This window comes from Aquarana catesbeiana, linkage group LG09 (assembly GCF_042186555.1).
Source record: "Aquarana catesbeiana isolate 2022-GZ linkage group LG09, ASM4218655v1, whole genome shotgun sequence".
Taxonomy (NCBI): Eukaryota; Metazoa; Chordata; class Amphibia; order Anura; family Ranidae; genus Aquarana; species Aquarana catesbeiana.
In genome coordinates this window covers 70,637,984-70,655,342 of record NC_133332.1, presented here as the reverse complement: position 1 = coordinate 70,655,342, position 17,359 = coordinate 70,637,984, and the positions used below count along the sequence as shown (strand labels likewise).

The window sequence follows — 17,359 nt, the reverse complement described above, 5'->3', positions numbered from 1 at the left end:
CAACTACAGGATAGTGTGGCAGCTGTGTGATTTTGACTTTGCAGAGATGTGGGAAGTGGGAAATAGAATGTTTATGAAGCAGAGCAAGTGGATCCTGGGCAAATAGCCTGCTCTCAGCTTACTCTGGGTCACAAGAGCAAAAGTAAGTGCACTCCTGTGACCCACAAGAGATGTTTGGCCAAAACGTTTTTGTTTTGGCCATACTTCTCTTTTAGATGTATAAGATGGCTGATTAAGTTTAAGTTTCTGTTCTGTACTTTTATTGCGTTATTTTCAGTCCTCCTGTAACATCTGTGATTGCATTCTCTTCTCCATGTAGCTGAAGGTCCTCCCCCGAGATTTGCAGCTGTGCTCAGAGACGGCCTCTGGTGTGGATGTTGGGGGACAACATGAATGGGGAGAGCTGGTGCAACTTGACCCTCAGACAGTGGGAGTCATTGTACGCCTGGAAAGAGAGACTTTTCAGGTAAGTGTTCAGAGCAGAATAAGCTCTTCAGAGACCAGAGTAAAAAAAAAAAGGGAAACTGCAATATTGGAAGGAACAGATCTGTATTCTCAGAGCTATAATTCACCATCTCTTCTTCAAGCTTGGCTTAAAATTACAGAATTAGAGTGAGCATATGCTCAAAGTGATGTGGGTTGTATCTTTAGGAGAATTTTTCTCAAAGTTGAACCGCATAACGTGTTTGGTACATGTCTAGTCCACTGGTTATTTTGTGTCTTGTTCCCCCCATCTCTGCATTTGTTCATCATTTACTCCTAAATCTATCTCTCTTGTTCCAATATTTTATATATTGGTTTATACTAGTTGCACTAAGCACAATTTTTGTGACAGATCATCTCATAACATAACCCTTATCCAAATTGTATAAAGCCACTTTCCGACTTCTGGTTCTAGTGTGGAGGGAATTGCGCACCAGGTGGGAATTGAGCTGCTTAGAGCATGCTCCACCAGGGAGGTCCCACCAAATACTCTTTATTAGGCCTGGTTCACATTGGAGATGAGTGCAACTTGTTCCTTGACCAAACAAAACAATTCCTTTGGTTCCGGTATGGATGAAACCTCACGCCAAATTTATAATAAAAAGAAAACCCCGTCACGGGGTTCCCTCCCCACAAATCCATACCAGGCCAGCCATCTGGGTCTGGTATGGATCTTGAGGGGAAAACCCACGTGGGGTCTCCCCCCAAGACCCATACCAGACCGAAAGGTATGGATTTTGAGGGGAAACCCCACACTAAAATAAAAAAAAGATGTGGGGTCCCCCCCAAAAGCCATAAGCCATACCAAATGCTTATCTGAGCATGCAGCCTGGCCGGTCAGGAAAGGGAGGGAGCCAGCAAGCCCCCCCCTCCTGAATCGTACCAGGCTACACGCCCTCAACATAGGTGGGGGAGGGTGTTGATGGGGCAAAGGCCTCTTCCACCACAACCCTGGGCTCTGGTTGTGGGGGTCTGCGGTTTAGGGGGCTTATCGCCTCCTTTCCCTTCACAAGGGGGCCCCCAGATCTTGGCCACCCCTATGTGAATTAGCCTACACCTACCCATTAATGTGTAATGTAATAAAAACATGAGACTGTTTTTGACAAGTCCTTTATTAAAAATGACTAAAGTTCCCCCTGGTAGCCCCAACGTCAATCACAATGTCTTCCGCCACCGAACTGCTGGGGGGGCGATTCTCTGGCTTCTGCCATTCTGTCTGCTTCTATGTCTGACAATTCTTATATTACTTTGGGGCGTGGACATCTGGTGGCCTCCATTGTGATGTCATGGACCCATCATGCCAGAGGCAAAAATGTTAAAACCAGTAAATACAATCTACTCTTCTATCTATTTACTAATGCTAGAAGCATAAGGATTGAGAGTCTCCGGTATCTGAACCTACACCCTGTTCCCCCCCCCCCCCCACTATCTGCACTTCCTGATGTCTATTCTGGTTTCATCATACCATGGTCTCATCCTAACTCCCCCACAGCTCTGCTCTTTTGTTTTACCTCCTTGCTTTAGTTTACAAATTTCACTCTGTTGCCTACAACATTTTATTTATTTTGCATTTTTTCTTGTCTGCTTATCACATTATAGGTCCTTAACATGCATGGTAAAGTAATTACAGTTAGACATCAGGCAGTCAACCGGAAGAAGGACAATCGCTTTGCTGTTGCTTTAGACTCTGAAGAGAACAATATTCATTGCAAGGACATTGTCAAGGTCATCGATGGTCCCCATTCGGTGAGAACTCTTTAGTAGTATTCTCTCTCCTTCAAAAGTGTTATTATCTGACTGTGGCTAAATATATTCTCTCTTTGATTTATCAGTACACATATTGATCACTCATTCCTTGCTGTAGGGTCGTGAAGGTGAAATTCGCCACTTGTTCCGGAATTATGCTTTTCTTCACTGTAAGAAGCTGGTAGAGAATGGAGGGATGTTTGTGTGCAGAACACGTTATTTGGTCCTTGCTGGAGGTTCAAAGGTAAAACATTTGACAGAGTAAGACTGATGGTGTTTTTGTTTTGTTTTTTTGGGGGTTTTTTTGTTTTTTTTTTACTTTATATTTATACGTCTTATTGCTTCATAGCCTCGGGATGTCACAAACCTCACCTTTGGATTTGCTCCAATGAGCCCAAGAATCAGCAGCCCAGCTCACCCTGCTGGAGATGGTATGTATCTCTTTAAAAAAAATAGTTGAGTCTGGCGTAAGCCCCGCATACATACTCATTCATTGTCGATCACCTTATGCAGCACAGAGAGGTGGTGCGGCAGGAGCTGGAGCAGGAGCTCCTGGCAGAGGAAGAGGCCGAAGGGACAATGATTTGATTGGCCAGACTATCAGAATTTCTCAAGGTCCTTATAAAGGTGTGTATAAACTGACATGTACAAGGTAACATCACTTAATACAGTCACACAAGTACGCCTTCACATTCTGAAGCCAGTTTTACATAGAAGCCTGTTCACTTTCCAATATGTTTTTATATTATGGGAAGAAACCAGAGAACTTGGAGAAAAGTAAAGAAAAAAAATGTGAAACCATACATACTCTGTGTAGACACAGTTATTGTTATTTAAAAGCTAAGTTCACTTTAAAAAAAAAAATTTACTTTATTTTGCAGGTAAAAAAATGTGCATTTATTATTTTTTTACACTGCATCCTTCAAAGCGTCGCACCTGCTGTCAGTGTAGCGTGGGTGCAATGTCAGACTCCTGCAGACACTCAATAACTCAATACATATCTCCATACGGGCAGACAGTTACTGAAGTACAGGAAGAGTCAATGAGGATGCTGATGTGTTCATTTAGAACTACAAGCTGTCTGTTGCGATGGCAGATGGGACTTGTAGTTCGTTCAGATCCCTGTGAATGAATGAAGTGGCTGTGTGGGAGGAGCCATATTGTTTTTAACTACTTCAAGACTGCAATACGTATATATGCAGCTGTCAGCTATAACCCCGGTATTGTTTTTCTCAGCCGGCGATTCTGTTTCTGCTAAAAGCGATCGGAGCAGCTGATTAGCCACTGGATCACTTTTAGAAGCAGCTTGAGGGGTCGCCTCCCATTGCTCACCAGTGTTTCTCAGGCTTGACGTTCTCACCGGGGAAACGAGGTGGAGAGAGACCAGATTGTCTCTGATCGCCTCTATAATCTCAGAGTCCAGAAGTGAAGTAATGACCTGTCATGTTTTGTTGTTATCACAAGGGACATTTACATTTCTTGAGATAGAAATACAAGTAATAAATATTAAAAAAAAAAAAAAAAATTAAAGGGACAGTGAAAATTTTTTTTTTTTTTTTTTTTAAAGTTTAATTTTTTTAAAGCGCCCCTGTCCCCCAATGCTCGCGTGCGAACACATACGCAGGTCACGCATGCATATGTAAACTGTGTTCGTACCACATGTGAGGTATTGTTGTGAATGTTATAGCAAGAGCAATAATTCTAGCTCTAGACTTCCTTATTAACTCTAAACTGATAACCTGTAAAAAAAAAAATTAAAGTGTCGCCTATAGAGATTTTTAAGTGTTATAGTTTTTCGCCATTCCACGAGCATGCGCAATTTTAAAGCGTGACATGTTGGGTATCTAATAGGGGTACAACGGATCAAAAAACTCACGGTTCAGATCATTCCTCGGATCAGAAGTCACAGTTCGGATCATTTTCGGATCAACAAAAAAAAAAATCTCCCCCACTGTAATATCCACAATCTCCCTCACTGTAATAATATATTAGCAGGGTATGGCAGAGTATTGCGGGTATATTGGCAGAGTATTGGCAGGGCATTGCAGAGTATTGGCAGGGCATTGCAGAGTATTGGCACTGCTGCCATCCGAACTCTCCCCTCCACTGTACAGATCAGTACACAGAGGGGAGAGAGGAACCGGCGTTTTTGTTACAAGTCATTTGACGGAGTGATCACGTGGTAAACGGCCGCTGGGTGTACCAAGATGGCCGCCGCTCCGGAGCTAGGCCGAAGCCGCGGCCTTTCCTATGGCCGAGGCCACAGAGCGCTCCGCGGATCGCGGGTGTCCTGATCCGCAGAGGTTTTACATATAGGAGAGAAATGTCAGAATTGGCCTGGTAGGGAAGTGGTTAAAACACAATATTTATGGAAAAAAAAATACACTTAATGAATTTTATTGCATAAATATTGTGTTTTAACCACTTCCCTACCAGGCCAATTCTGAAATTTCTCTCCTACATGTAAAAATCATCATTTTTTTGCTAGAAAATTACATAGAACCCCCAAACATTATATATGTTTTTTTAGCAAAGACCCTAGAGAATACAATGGCGGTTGTTGCAACTTTTTATCTCGCACAGTATTTGCGCAGGAATTTTTCGAACGCGTTTTTTTTGGGGGGAAAAAAACTGTTTTGTGTTTAAAAAAAAAACAACAAAATGGTAAATTTAGCCCAATGTTTTTGCATATTGTGAAAGATGAAGTTACGCCGAGTAAATAGATACCTAACATGTCACGCTTCAAAATTCACACGCTCGTGGAATGGCGCCAATGTTCGGTACTTAAAAATCCCCATAGACGACACTTGAAATTTTTTTACTGGTTACATGTTTTGAGTTACAGAGGAGGTCTAGGGACAAAATGATTGCTCTCGCTCCAATGTTTGCAGCGATACCTCACATGTATGGTTTGAACACCGTTTTCATATGTGGGCGGGACTTGCGTATGCGTTCGCTTCTGCGTGCGAGCACATGGGGATAGCGGCGCTTTAAAAATTTTTTTTTTTTTTTTGTTATATTTTCTTTTTTTTATTTTGACACTTTTTTTGAAAAAAAAAAAAAATTGATCACTTTTATTCCTATTACAAGCAATGTAAACATCCCTTGTAATAGGAATATGACATGACAGGTCCTCTTAATAGTGAAATAAGAGTTAATAAGACCCCACATCTCACCACTAGGCTGGGAAGCCTGAAATAAAAAAAAATAAATAAAACGATCACCACTTCCTAGCCGAAGCGGCGCTGTTTTTTTGAATGGAGAGGCCGGGCGTGACGTCATAACATCGCGCCCGGCCTCCGATGATCATAGAGACTCCAGCGACCATCTGGTCCGCCGGAAATCTCTATGATCTACATCCGGCGCCGGCGGATCCGCTCTCCGCCTCACCGATCGTAACGGTGAGTCGGAACAAGCATCGGAGGTGGGGGACGTCCCCTCTCGCCTCCCGTAAGAACGATCAAGCGGCGGAATGGGCACTACGATCGTTCCTATGGTGTAGAGATTCCCGGCTGAAACCGGCAATATCTGAATGATGTCTGTAACTACAGGCATCATTCAGATATACCCGCTCAAAGCCCAGGATGTCGTATGACGGTGGGCGGGTGGGAAGTGGTTCAAAAAAAAAAAAAAAGCTGCGCAAATACCGTGTGACATACTATGCCAGGAAAGCAATTGTGCTTCAGTGATGATCACCGGTTACCCCAACTCTTGATAAATGGAAGTCCTTGATAAACAATGCCCTTCTGCTTTACAAGGCTATTTAAATAGCTAGAGGCTGCCTTACTAAATTTGATAAAGTCTGATCTCCCGGGGTGAGGAACTCTGACACAGAGACCCAGGTCTGGTCTCTAAATATTCTTTTATAGACCTGCCTGTGGGATATGTAAGTGTTCTTTATTCTGTCTGTCTAGAAACCTAGTAAGTCCCCTGCCTTCACTCTCATCTACCTCAGTTGGAGTTATCTAGTGATCAAATTACATCTTGGGCTATTGTCTGTATTGTACACATTATTTGGGGCTGTGCAAGCTATGGGTCCCTCTCTGGCATGATATGTCATTATCCAGACCTCTCTATGATTTATAAAACTAGCAGATATTAAGGTTGTTAGCGGTTGCTAGTTGAACCATGTATGTTTTGTCTATTTTGTTTTGTACTGTATTATTGTAATCATATAATGATAACTAATAGATTAGAACTTGATATAAAAAAACTTTAACACTGTGTTGGAAGACTACAGTGCTAAACCCTGCATGAGTATACTGCCCATGCACTGCTGACCTCACTTTCTTCTTTTCCAAGGCTATATTGGTGTGGTGAAGGATGCGACAGAATCCACTGCTCGAGTTGAGCTGCATTCCACTTGTCAGACCATCTCAGTGGACAGACAGCGTCTCACAACAGTGTGAGTAACACATTTTGTGATATTTTATGGTAGCGTCAGAGTGAGAATGTGTGTGTTTTGCTAGTCAGGATGAAGTTTTTATGAGAGACCATTTCGATTTTTTTGCAGTCAGATTTTGAGATTTTGTTTGCAGAACCAGTAAGGTCCTGTGTTTAGGCTTTTCTTTTTTTTTTAAATGTGTTTTGCTTTTCCATACAAGTCTATGAGAATACAAAACCCAATTGAAGCAGGTCAGAAGGAGGTCATATGCGATTGTCAATTAATTCTGAATAATCTCAGTAGTGTCTGACGCTCATGTCATTGACACAAGCCCATATGGTTTTCTTGTATGCTGTAAAGAATTATTGCATCTTTAATTCTTAACTGTGTTGGCACAAAGGTTGTAAAGTTGGAAATCTTGATGTAAATTTAATATCTTTCCCACTGTATGGGTCGTGTTTTTTTTTTTTTTTTTTTTTTTTTTTTTTTTCCCCTTTTCATTTTTTTGTATACTTGATTTGCTGTTGGAAGGGAGCACAGACTTGTTCATAAAATGAAAATGGCATAATTTATATTTACATGAACTCTTTTCTTTTTAGTGGCGCTCGTCGCGCAGGAGGAATGACTTCTACTCATGCCAGGACTCCAATTTACGGTTCTCAGACTCCTATGTATGGTACTGGCTCCAGAACACCTATGTATGGTTCACAGACTCCAGTGCACGATGGTAAGTTGATGCCATCCAGTTTTGTCTCTGTCCTTGCTGTATACCTGTGTATTTGTTCTGTCTGTGATACCTCTTATTGTCTTTGTACAGGAAGCCGAACACCTTACTATGGATCCCAAACTCCTGTACATGATGGCAGCCGAACCCCTGCGCAGAGTGGGGCCTGGGACCCAAATAACCCCAATACACCCTCTAGGTATTTCTGCTATAAGATTATCTTATTTTAATTTTCTGCCATGATTCTTCTTAGGGGAGTTGACAAACCAAGCTGTTCCTTCTTTACTAGCATTTAACACAAAACTGTTAACTTCTTTCTCACTAACAGGGGGGCGGATGAAGAATATGATTATAGGTACGATGATGAACCATCTCCTTCTCCACAAGCCTATGGTGGAACCCCCAACCCACAGACTCCAGGTTACCCAGATGTGCCCTCTCCGCAGGTCAATGCCCCTTACCACCCACAGACACCTGGGACTCCTGCCATGTAAGTAAAGCTCAGTATGACATGCCTTTTGAAGGTTTCTATTTAGTTGTTGGTCACATTCAACTGGACTTGTCCTGTATTGTTAGGCATTTTCCATCTTCTTTAAAGCAGAGTTCCACTCGTTTTTCTGTTTTATTAAAAGTCAGCAGCTACAAAAAGTGTAGCTGCTGACTTTTAACCACTTCCCGATCTACTGCGGCAGGTTGACAGACCTGCGGGAACCAGCGTACAGGTACGTCGGCTCCTTTAAGAGCATTAGCAGGCACGTGCCCAGCAGTTGCAATGCTGCCGGCCACCCCCGATCGCGAGAGCCAGAACGGAGATCTGTGTAAACACACAAATCCCGATTCTGTCAGGGGAGGAGAGACAGATCGTCTGCACCTAAAGATTAGGAACAGTGATCGGTCCCATCCACCCCACAGTTAGAAACACCTAGGAGGAAAAACATTTAACCCCTTGATCACCCCCTAGTATTAACCCTTCCCTGCCAGTGACATTTACACAATAATTACAATAATGTAATAAGTACATTTTGTTATAGCCGTGATCGCTGTATAAGTGTCAAGTGTCCGATCTGTCCGCTGCAATGTAGCAGTTCCGATGAAAAATCTAGTAAGAAAAAAAAATAAGAAAAACGCCATAAATCTATCCCCTATTTTGTAGACACTATAACTTTTGTACAAACCACCCAATATACGCCAAATTTATTTTTTTATTATTTTTTTTTACCAAAAATATGTAGAAGAATATATATCGGCCTAAATTGATGAATTGACAGTCTTTTTTTTGTTTATAGCGCAAAAAATAAAAACCGCAGAGGTGATCAAATATCACCAAAAGAAAGCTCTATTGGGGGGGGGGGGGACACGTAAATTTTGTTTGGGTACAGCGTCGCATGACCGCGCAATTGATAAAGCGACGCAGTACCTTATCGCAAAAAATGACCTGCTCATTAAGGGGGCAAATCCTTCCGGGGCTGAAGCGGTTAATAAACACACACTCGCCTGTCCCACAGTCCAGCGATGCGGCCGCCCGCAGCCTCGGTTCTCTCCCCCGCCTCTCCCTGGCACCAGCATCACTAGTGTGGGCACCCGGCTGTGAATGCTTGCAGCTTCACAGCTGGGCGCGCATGCGCGAGTCACGCTGCGTGTCCTGAATGGCTGAGCAATCTTCTGGGACCTGTGACCTGTCCCAGAAGATTGCAGGAAGAGAATAGAAGGAGTCACCCAGGCAACACGAGCAGCAGTGGGAGCTGGGTACCTGTCAAAGCTAGGTACCCATCCCCACTCCCAACCCCCCCCCCCCCCCCCCCCCAAAAAAAATGACATGCCAAATGTGGCATGTAAGGGGGTTAAGAGTCCTTAAGGCGGAAGTTCCACTTTTGTGTGGAACTCCACTTTAAGTCACTACTTCATGTTGTTATAATGAATAGAACCATACCCCAGCATTTATATTGAATCACCATGGAATGTGTTGTCAGGCACACTCTGACCAACATTAATTTAAGGATCTCTGCTCCAGAATCAGTGCTATGCAATAATCCCAGGGACCACTCTGCATTCAGCAGTTTGGTGATGCCAGACCAGTGAAAGATGATAGTAAACTTTACATTTATGTTACTTTAGAGTTACTGTTGACCACATTCTGAAATTTGGACATGCTTTTTTTGCTTTTTTGGACTGTAAAACCAGATGACAAAATTTATACTTATAGATCTGTATTGCGAGTATTCGTTAAATAGCATCGAATCTCCTCTACCACAATGTCTTTTATTAGTCTGGAAAAGAACAATAGTTAAGAATTATCTGTTATCTCCCCATCGCTAATCACTGCTCTCCTATCTTCCATAACAGGTACAATACGGACCAGTTCTCTCCCTATGCTGCTCCCTCACCACAAGGGTCATACCAGCCTAGTCCCAGTCCACAGAGTTACCACCAAGTGGCCCCGAGCCCTGTGGGCTACCAGAATACTCACTCCCCAGCAAGCTACCATCCAACCCCATCACCCATGGCTTATCAAGTAAGTTGTAACACTATATTCGTTGCTGCTTTGTTTTATCTATAACCTATTTGCTTGGAAATCTTTGAATTGCTCCTAACCTTTCCTCTTCTTTTTTCACAATTCTTTGTGAGTCCTGCTCACTTGTTCCAATCCTGCTGGTTATTCAGACAGGATTGTTGAAAATCCCCCTAAACTGCCTGTCATTGGCATACATGCACAGTGCAGCTCACAGAAACCTTAAACTGTGCATAAAGATTTTTTTTTACCTTAAGTTCCTTAAAATTAACTGAATAAAAGAATTATAACCAACAAGGGTGTGTCGTTTCAAATTTGGATAAAGGTTTAAAATACCTTATATTGAAAGGGATACATATCTTGAAGTGCAGCCAGTCCATGTTGCATACTTTTTATTTATCTGTTTGTTTATTTATTGTGTTGTTTAAAGGTGACATTGGGTATTTCCTCTTTTGTCTTTTAGGCAAGTCCTAGCCCTAGTCCTATGGGTTATAGCCCTATGACCCCAGGTGCACCTTCTCCTGGTGGGTACAATCCCCACACACCTGGCTCCTCTATAGAGCAGGTCTCCAGCGACTGGGTCACCACAGACATTCAAGTCAAAGTGAGAGACACATTCCAGGACAACCAAGTCGTGGGACAGGCGGGGATCATTCGCAGTGTCAGTGTAAGTTATCTGTGGCAGAAGAATACAAGTAGAATTATGACTTTCTGTTAAAAATGATGTGAATGTGCTGCAGCACATCTCCTGGGGTCCCAGTCTTGGTACTTGTTTAGTCTGTCATACAGAAACTTTTTGTTATTCTTCAATAGATGACTCCGTAGATGCTCAGTATGTTTGCAGTATATATTGCAGTGCTTTGTGTGAGCAGTTTATGGATAGGGTGTGAAGTCATGGATGAAGGGTCTCTGGTGTAATATCTTTTGATTTTTCTTCTGGTTTTCAGGGCGGACTTTGCTCTGTTCTGCTACAAGACAGTGAGAAGGTGATCAGTCTTTCTGGTGATCACCTGGAGCCAGTGACACCCACCAAGAACAGCCGGGTAAGTTCAGTGCCTCCGCCACATCAGAGCATCTTGTATTGTTGTTTACCATTGCCATGTTAAGGCTAGCTGCTATAGAGTGGAAACATTTTCTGACACCATGCTAAACCAAGTCACATGGTCTACACAATAACTGTGTTAGACGTTAAACATTATTTAGAGAATGCATTATTTTGGAACACAGTTATTTTGCTGTATTTTGATGTATTGGCATCATGTGGGACTAAGCCAATTAATATGCTCTATTTCAAGGGGGGGGGGGGGGCGGGGGGGTGCTGCCTTTCATATAACAAAATATTTTCTGCTGGCTTCTCAGCACTTTATTTTACTTTTCTATGTTATTTCATACTATAGGTATGAACTATACTATACCATATTATAAGGGGGATTCTCCTTGCCTCACTTGACTTTTCCTTTCTTAATATATTTGCAGTGGATTTTCTTGTCACAGGGTTTTATGAAGGATCTGCCCTTAAATAGTATCTATATTGACCAGTGAGCTGGAAGCCTGGATTTTAGTGCAACTTAAACTTTTAATAGCCCTAACTGGGCAGAATCTGAGTGCAGAATACAGAAAAAAGTTACCTCTGTTAAGGCTGCTTGCATATTGAGAATTAGATCTGGTCTAATATTTTGCTGTTGGATATCAGAATAGATCTCACAAAGTCTCTCTCCCTCCCTCTTCCTTACAGGTGAAAGTCATTTTAGGGGAGGACCGCGAGGCAATGGGTATTCTTCTAAGTATAGACAATGATGATGGCATTGTACGTATGGACCTGGATGACCAACTCAAGATTCTGAATTTGCGCTTCCTGGGGAAGCTGGAGTCTTGAGGCCTCAAACATTACTCCTGTCCTGACAGAATGAGCCTCCCTTCACCTCAGCAGATTCCACAAAAGCAGAGTTTAGACTTGACTCTGTGCACCCCCTGAAAATAAACTTTTTATCCAGGACGAGAGTTACAACAGACCGATTTTATCGCTGTCTGCACTTTCTTCACATCCACTTACAGCAGATCTATTTCATGTATGTCATTTTCAGTTTGTGCTTTTATTTTCCATATCACCTGTTTTCTCGTATATCAGATCATGATGTGTAATCTCAGGTGGGTTATCCACTGTGTAATATTTATATAGTGCAGTCAATAAACCAGAGGGAAAGGTGTGTATTTCTCCTCTCTTCTCTCAACCCATAATATTGTAACCAGAATTAAAAAAGGTATGTCAGAAGATGGAACTTGCATCTGCATTGACTCACAATCAAGGGAGAACATAGCTGTCAGGAATAGCAAAACCAGACTTGCAACATTGTACAAGTCCAAGGCACACCACCTATTAATCAACGTCACCTACCGTTTATGTGCCTTGAACAGGTAAAGTGGAGCAAGTGACGGTAATTGTGGGTCATCTGCACCAATTGTCCTGTACTCGTATATCTTTTTAAAAGGGGCAGTGCTGGTCCTGATGAGAAAGTTTGCAGCAAACACCCTGGTCCCCTTGAAGGTGGAAAAAAGGTGCCTTTGTGGGGTGTTGTACCCTAAACAATGATCATAAAGTTACCTGAAAAATTCCCAGGTGGGGATACTAATGGGATTATGGTGTCCGTTTAGGAAACGGTGATCCCTAGGATCACTGCTGATCACAGTCCATTAACTGACACAGAAACCACCAGTTTATGAAGCTGTGATCTCAGCACTTCACTGGCAATCTGTGTCAGAATTTACCCTCCCCTATTCACCAGCTCAGAGGTCCTCTTTCAGATCCCCCAAGACAGTAGCCGTGTGTATATGTGTGTAATATATATATAATATTGTAGGGCAGGGATATGTAATTACCGGACCTCCAGCTGTTGCAGAACTACAAGTCCCATGAGGCATAGCAAGACTTTGACAGCCACAAGTATGACTCCCAGAGTCAGAGAGTCATGATGGGACTTGTAGTTTTGCAACAGCTGGAGGTCCGCTAATTGCACATCCCTGGTGTAGGGGGACAAATATTTTATTACTTGGTGGAGCGGTCTCCTCTGGGAATGTCCGTGTACTGAGCAGTGATAATTTATCACTGCTTAATTAATAAATGGACATCTCTGTGTTTCAGTGAATTTCTGATACTGTAATCTCGTAAAGTCTCACGAGATTCCAGTATCAGGCCATTCTCCACTGTTCAAAGCGTTTGTAGATTGTTTCACTCCAAAGGAGAAGCGATCTACAGCTTCATAAACTGGTATCCAGAGGAGAACAATCTCCTCTGTGAATGCCGGAGAATGGAGCAGTGAATTTTTTCACTGCTTCATAAACGGACACCTAAGCCCAGTGCATGGGCGATCCCAGAAAGTTGCTGCATACAGGATAAAATGGGGACTGCAGAGGTTTTCACAAGAAATCTGTAAGGAAATACAGAAGCTGCCATACTGACCTTCAGACTTCAGAACATTGTGTCCGTGACCTAGAAACAAGTATGCTGACCAGGAGTTCTGACTTCACTTGCTGCATGCTTCTTCCAGGTCAGCGAGTGGAGTATTGAAGGGAAACTTCCTCTCACTTCCTGTCCTATCACATGCTATCTCAATCTGGAAAACCAGATTTGGCACAATGAAAGGTTAGAAGTTTTAACCCTTTCCCACTCAGTCTCTAAGCCAATCAGAATGACACAGTGCTGTCTAACACTGAGAACGTGCTTACAGGAGGGATGGAGCACAGGGATGCACTCACCAGTGTGCTACTGCTCCTTTACTGTCCAATTGCAGGCTGGAGATGAATCCTAGGCTAGACTGTATTAATTAAAATATAATTCCTCTTTCTTTCTCGAACATCACGGGACACAGAGCCACAGTAATTACTGATGGTTATATAGGTATCACTGGTGATTGGACACTGGCACACCCTATCAGGAAGTTCAACCCCCTATATAATCCCTCCCCCTTGCAGGGATACCTCAGTTTTTACGCCAGTGTCTTAGGTGATGGACGTGTAAAGATGTCCTGTGCTGAGCTCCAAAGGGAATATCCTAAGATCCTATACTGGGGCAAGCCAGGCGAACCGGATCCATTCAAAGTGTCTTTTCATGGCCGAATTGAATGGTACCCGGGCCTCGTGTCCGACGAAACGAGGTTTTACCCGTAATGCTTCTCTTTTTAGAGAGCTGGACCCCGCAGATCAGAAAATGGCTTTAAACTTCCTAATTTCTGGCGAGGTGCTTTACGGTCCCAGAACTGTTGGATCCCCCTACTGATGGGGGCCCCAGTCTCTGACGGTTTTTTTCAAACGGAGCCCACCGTGAGAGGTGAAGATTGGGTCTGTGTAAACAGCACCCTGCGGCTGGATAAGGTAAGAGGAGATTCCACAGAATTTTTGAGTTCTAGTGGCTTTTCTCCTTTAAGGTAAATGCATGCTATGCCTATTGTGACCACCGGGGGCTGCTAAGAGCACAAACCTACACATGCTGAATGTCTGTCTCAGGTGTTGTAATCGCTGTGTATGTCCCAGCGTATCAAGCAGGCTGCAAGCAGGTAAGGTGGATGGGGGGATTTCTCATGTTTGAATGTTACCCCCCCAGGCTAGAGAGGGGCCACAGGGGTCTAGAAAGTGGTTATACCACCCGGGCTCTGTGGCCTAATGGCCACCAACTCTGAAGATAGCCGTTCAGGCAAATCTTGTTACCCGTCTCCCTCCTTCCCCCCCCCCCCCCATCCCCAGCCTTTTCTCCAGAGCATGACAGGAGAGTCGGCAGTGTGGGAAGCGCTCGTTTTTTTCAAAACTCGAGGGGGGGGGGGGGGGGGCGGTAGAGGAGGGGGCGGGATGTCAGCACAGAGTGTTTAGACTCCCACTCAGGCCAGCTGCAGGCTATTAGAGGCACTCTGTACAGGTGCACTCAGCCTTCTGAGAGACACAGAGCTGACGGTCGCATGTAAGGTGGGACACAGGCATTCTCCTAGGCAGCATTTACTGAAGTAACACCAGACTGAGCATTGGGTAGCAAGGCTTTTAGCCAGACTACATCGCTCAGCGGACAGTGTTCATTTGTATACCTCACACCTTGTTGCTTTGCACTATGGGTAGAAGAGGTTCAAGCACCCCAGGAACCAGAGACACTAGGGGATCTCGTTCAGGTTCTGAGGGCCCCCTGTCGGCAGCATCCTTCCCCCCTAAAGATGGGCCAGGGACGGCTAGCCAGGGAGAGCCATTGGGGTCAGGGGCTACACCTGCTTCTGGCACTTCAGCCCCTGTATATATTACACAAGAGGTTTTTTCCTCAACCATTAGTGGTCTAGAGGAAAGATTAATGGCCGTGATTACGTCTTCACTCAGTGGAAGAAAACGCACTAGGCTTTCCTCTGTTCCCCAAGACCCTCAGACAGAGGAGCTCTGGGATAAAGGAGATGAATCCCTTTCAGAGGATCGGGATGGGATGGATGATTCCTCTTCGGAGGATTCAGGTGGAGAGGGACCCTCTGCGACTTCCCAAGAGGAGAAAGTCTTAGTGCAGATCCTCACTGGATTGGTCCGCTCCACATTTAAGTTGCCCATACCTGAAACTGCTAAAGAATCCTCTTCTGCTTTGGGGTCACTGAAACCTTTCCAAGCAGCACATGCTTTTCCTGTTCATACTTTACTTGAAAAGCTTATTTATTCTGAGTGGGATCACCCAGACAAACGTTTTTTTCCGCCGAGAAAGTTTTCAACACTTTATCCGATGGAAGAAAAGTTTATTAAAATGTGGGGAATTCCGGCTATTGATGCCGCCATTTCCTCAATAAATAATAGCCTGACTTGTCCTGTAGACAATGCTCAGATGCTCAGGGATCCTGTAGATAAAAGGATGGAATCCCTATTGAAGGATGTTTTCTCCTTAGCAGGATCAGTGGCCCAACCTGCAATAGCAGCGATTGGAGTCTGTCAATACTTAAGAGACCATGTTAAGCAGGTCATCAAAGTATTACCTGAACAGCAGGCCCAGGGGTTTGCTAACCTTCCAGCGGCCTTATGCTTTGTGGTTGACGCCATTAGAGATTCTATCGTGCAAACCTCCCGTCTTTCACTGGGGTTGGTGCATATACGTAGAATCCTATGGTTGAAAAATTGGTCAGCCGAAGCACCATGTAAGAAGCTACTGGCTGGGTTTCCATTTCGTGGTGCAAGGTTGTTTGGAGAGGACTTGGATAACTATATCAAGAGAATCTCTTGTGGGAAAAGCACTCTCTTACCTGTCAAGAAGAAGAGTAAGCGTCCCTCTTTCAAACGGACTCTTTCCCCAGCGCCGGGGGCTTCAGCCTCCAGGCAGTCTCGACGGCCGCCTCCATCGGGGTCCAGAGACAAGAGTCAACCCCAGGGACAAAAGAAGTCCTGGGGAAAGAAGCCTACTAGGCAAAACACTAAGACCTCTGCATGAGGGGGCGCCCCCGCTCACTCGAGTGGGGGGAAGACTGCGACAATTCTCAGAGCTCTGGCAGGAGGACTTCCAGGACAGATGGGTAGTCTCCACGGTAACCTTAGGGTACAAGCTGGAGTTTCAGGAATTCCCTTCTCCTCGGTTCCTCAGATCAAATGTTCCCAGAGACCCAGAGAAGAAGCAGTCGCTCCTTCTAGCGTTAGAGCGACTTTTGTCGCAGGAGGTCATTATGATAGTTCCCGCAAAGGACCAGGGATTGGGCTTCTATTCCAACCTTTTTACGGTCCAAAAGCCAAATGGGGATGTCAGGCCCATTTTGGACTTAAGGGATCTGAACCGATTCCTAAGGATTCAATCCTTCCGCATGGAATCAATTCGAACAGTAGTTCCCACCCTGCAGGGAGGAGAATTTCTGGCATCAATAGACATCAGAGATGCATATCTGCATGTGCCCATTTTTCCTGCTCATCAGAAGTTTCTGCGCTTCGAGGTAGGAGGGCGCCATTTCCAGTTTATGGCTCTGCCCTTTGGGATAGCCACTGCACCTCGAGTGTTCACAAAGATCTTGGCTCCTCCTCTGGCCAGATTAAGGGCTCAGGGTATAGCTGTCATAGCATACCTAGACGACCTGCTCTTGATAGACCGGTCGGTAGCCTCTTTGAATGGAAACTTGAGGACCACGGTCAGGTATCTAGAACACCTGGGTTGGATCCTCAACTTAGAAAAGTCTTTCCTAAAACCAGTAAGAAGACTGGAATATTTAGGTCTGATTATACATACAAGCCAGGAGAAAATATTTCTACCCCAGGCAAAGATCACTGCTTTGAGAGAGCTGATTCTGACAGTAAGGACCAAGAAGGGTCCCTCAGTCCGCCTTTGTATGAGGCTACTAGGGAAGATGGTGTCTTCATTCGAAGCAGTTCCCTATGCTCAGTTTCACTCAAGAATGCTGCAACACAGTATTCTGTCGACCTGGAACAAGAAGGTTCAGGCATTAGACTTTCCGATGCACCTGTCGCATGCGGTGCGTCAGAGCCTCAATTGGTGGCTCATACCCGAAAACCTGCAGAAGGGGAAATCCTT

General features: G+C 44.2%; 1 protein-coding gene across 2 annotated transcripts in view; it reads left to right on the top strand.

Annotated features, from left to right (window-relative positions):
- SUPT5H (SPT5 homolog, DSIF elongation factor subunit) overlaps positions 1–12,053 on the top strand; it is a 47,546-nt gene extending 35,493 nt beyond the window's left edge. For both annotated transcript variants that reach the window (XM_073598775.1, XM_073598774.1), the window contains 13 exons: positions 320–466; positions 2,083–2,229; positions 2,348–2,473; positions 2,579–2,660; positions 2,743–2,856; positions 6,532–6,634; positions 7,213–7,340; positions 7,431–7,536; positions 7,666–7,827; positions 9,681–9,849; positions 10,310–10,513; positions 10,794–10,889; positions 11,582–12,053. In XM_073598775.1, coding sequence (XP_073454876.1) covers positions 320–466; positions 2,083–2,229; positions 2,348–2,473; positions 2,579–2,660; positions 2,743–2,856; positions 6,532–6,634; positions 7,213–7,340; positions 7,431–7,536; positions 7,666–7,827; positions 9,681–9,849; positions 10,310–10,513; positions 10,794–10,889; positions 11,582–11,722 — 1,725 coding nt within the window. In that variant the 3' untranslated portion in view covers positions 11,723–12,053. The remainder of the gene's footprint in view (positions 1–319; positions 467–2,082; positions 2,230–2,347; positions 2,474–2,578; positions 2,661–2,742; positions 2,857–6,531; positions 6,635–7,212; positions 7,341–7,430; positions 7,537–7,665; positions 7,828–9,680; positions 9,850–10,309; positions 10,514–10,793; positions 10,890–11,581) is intronic.
- Positions 12,054–17,359: the final 5,306 nt, after the last annotated feature.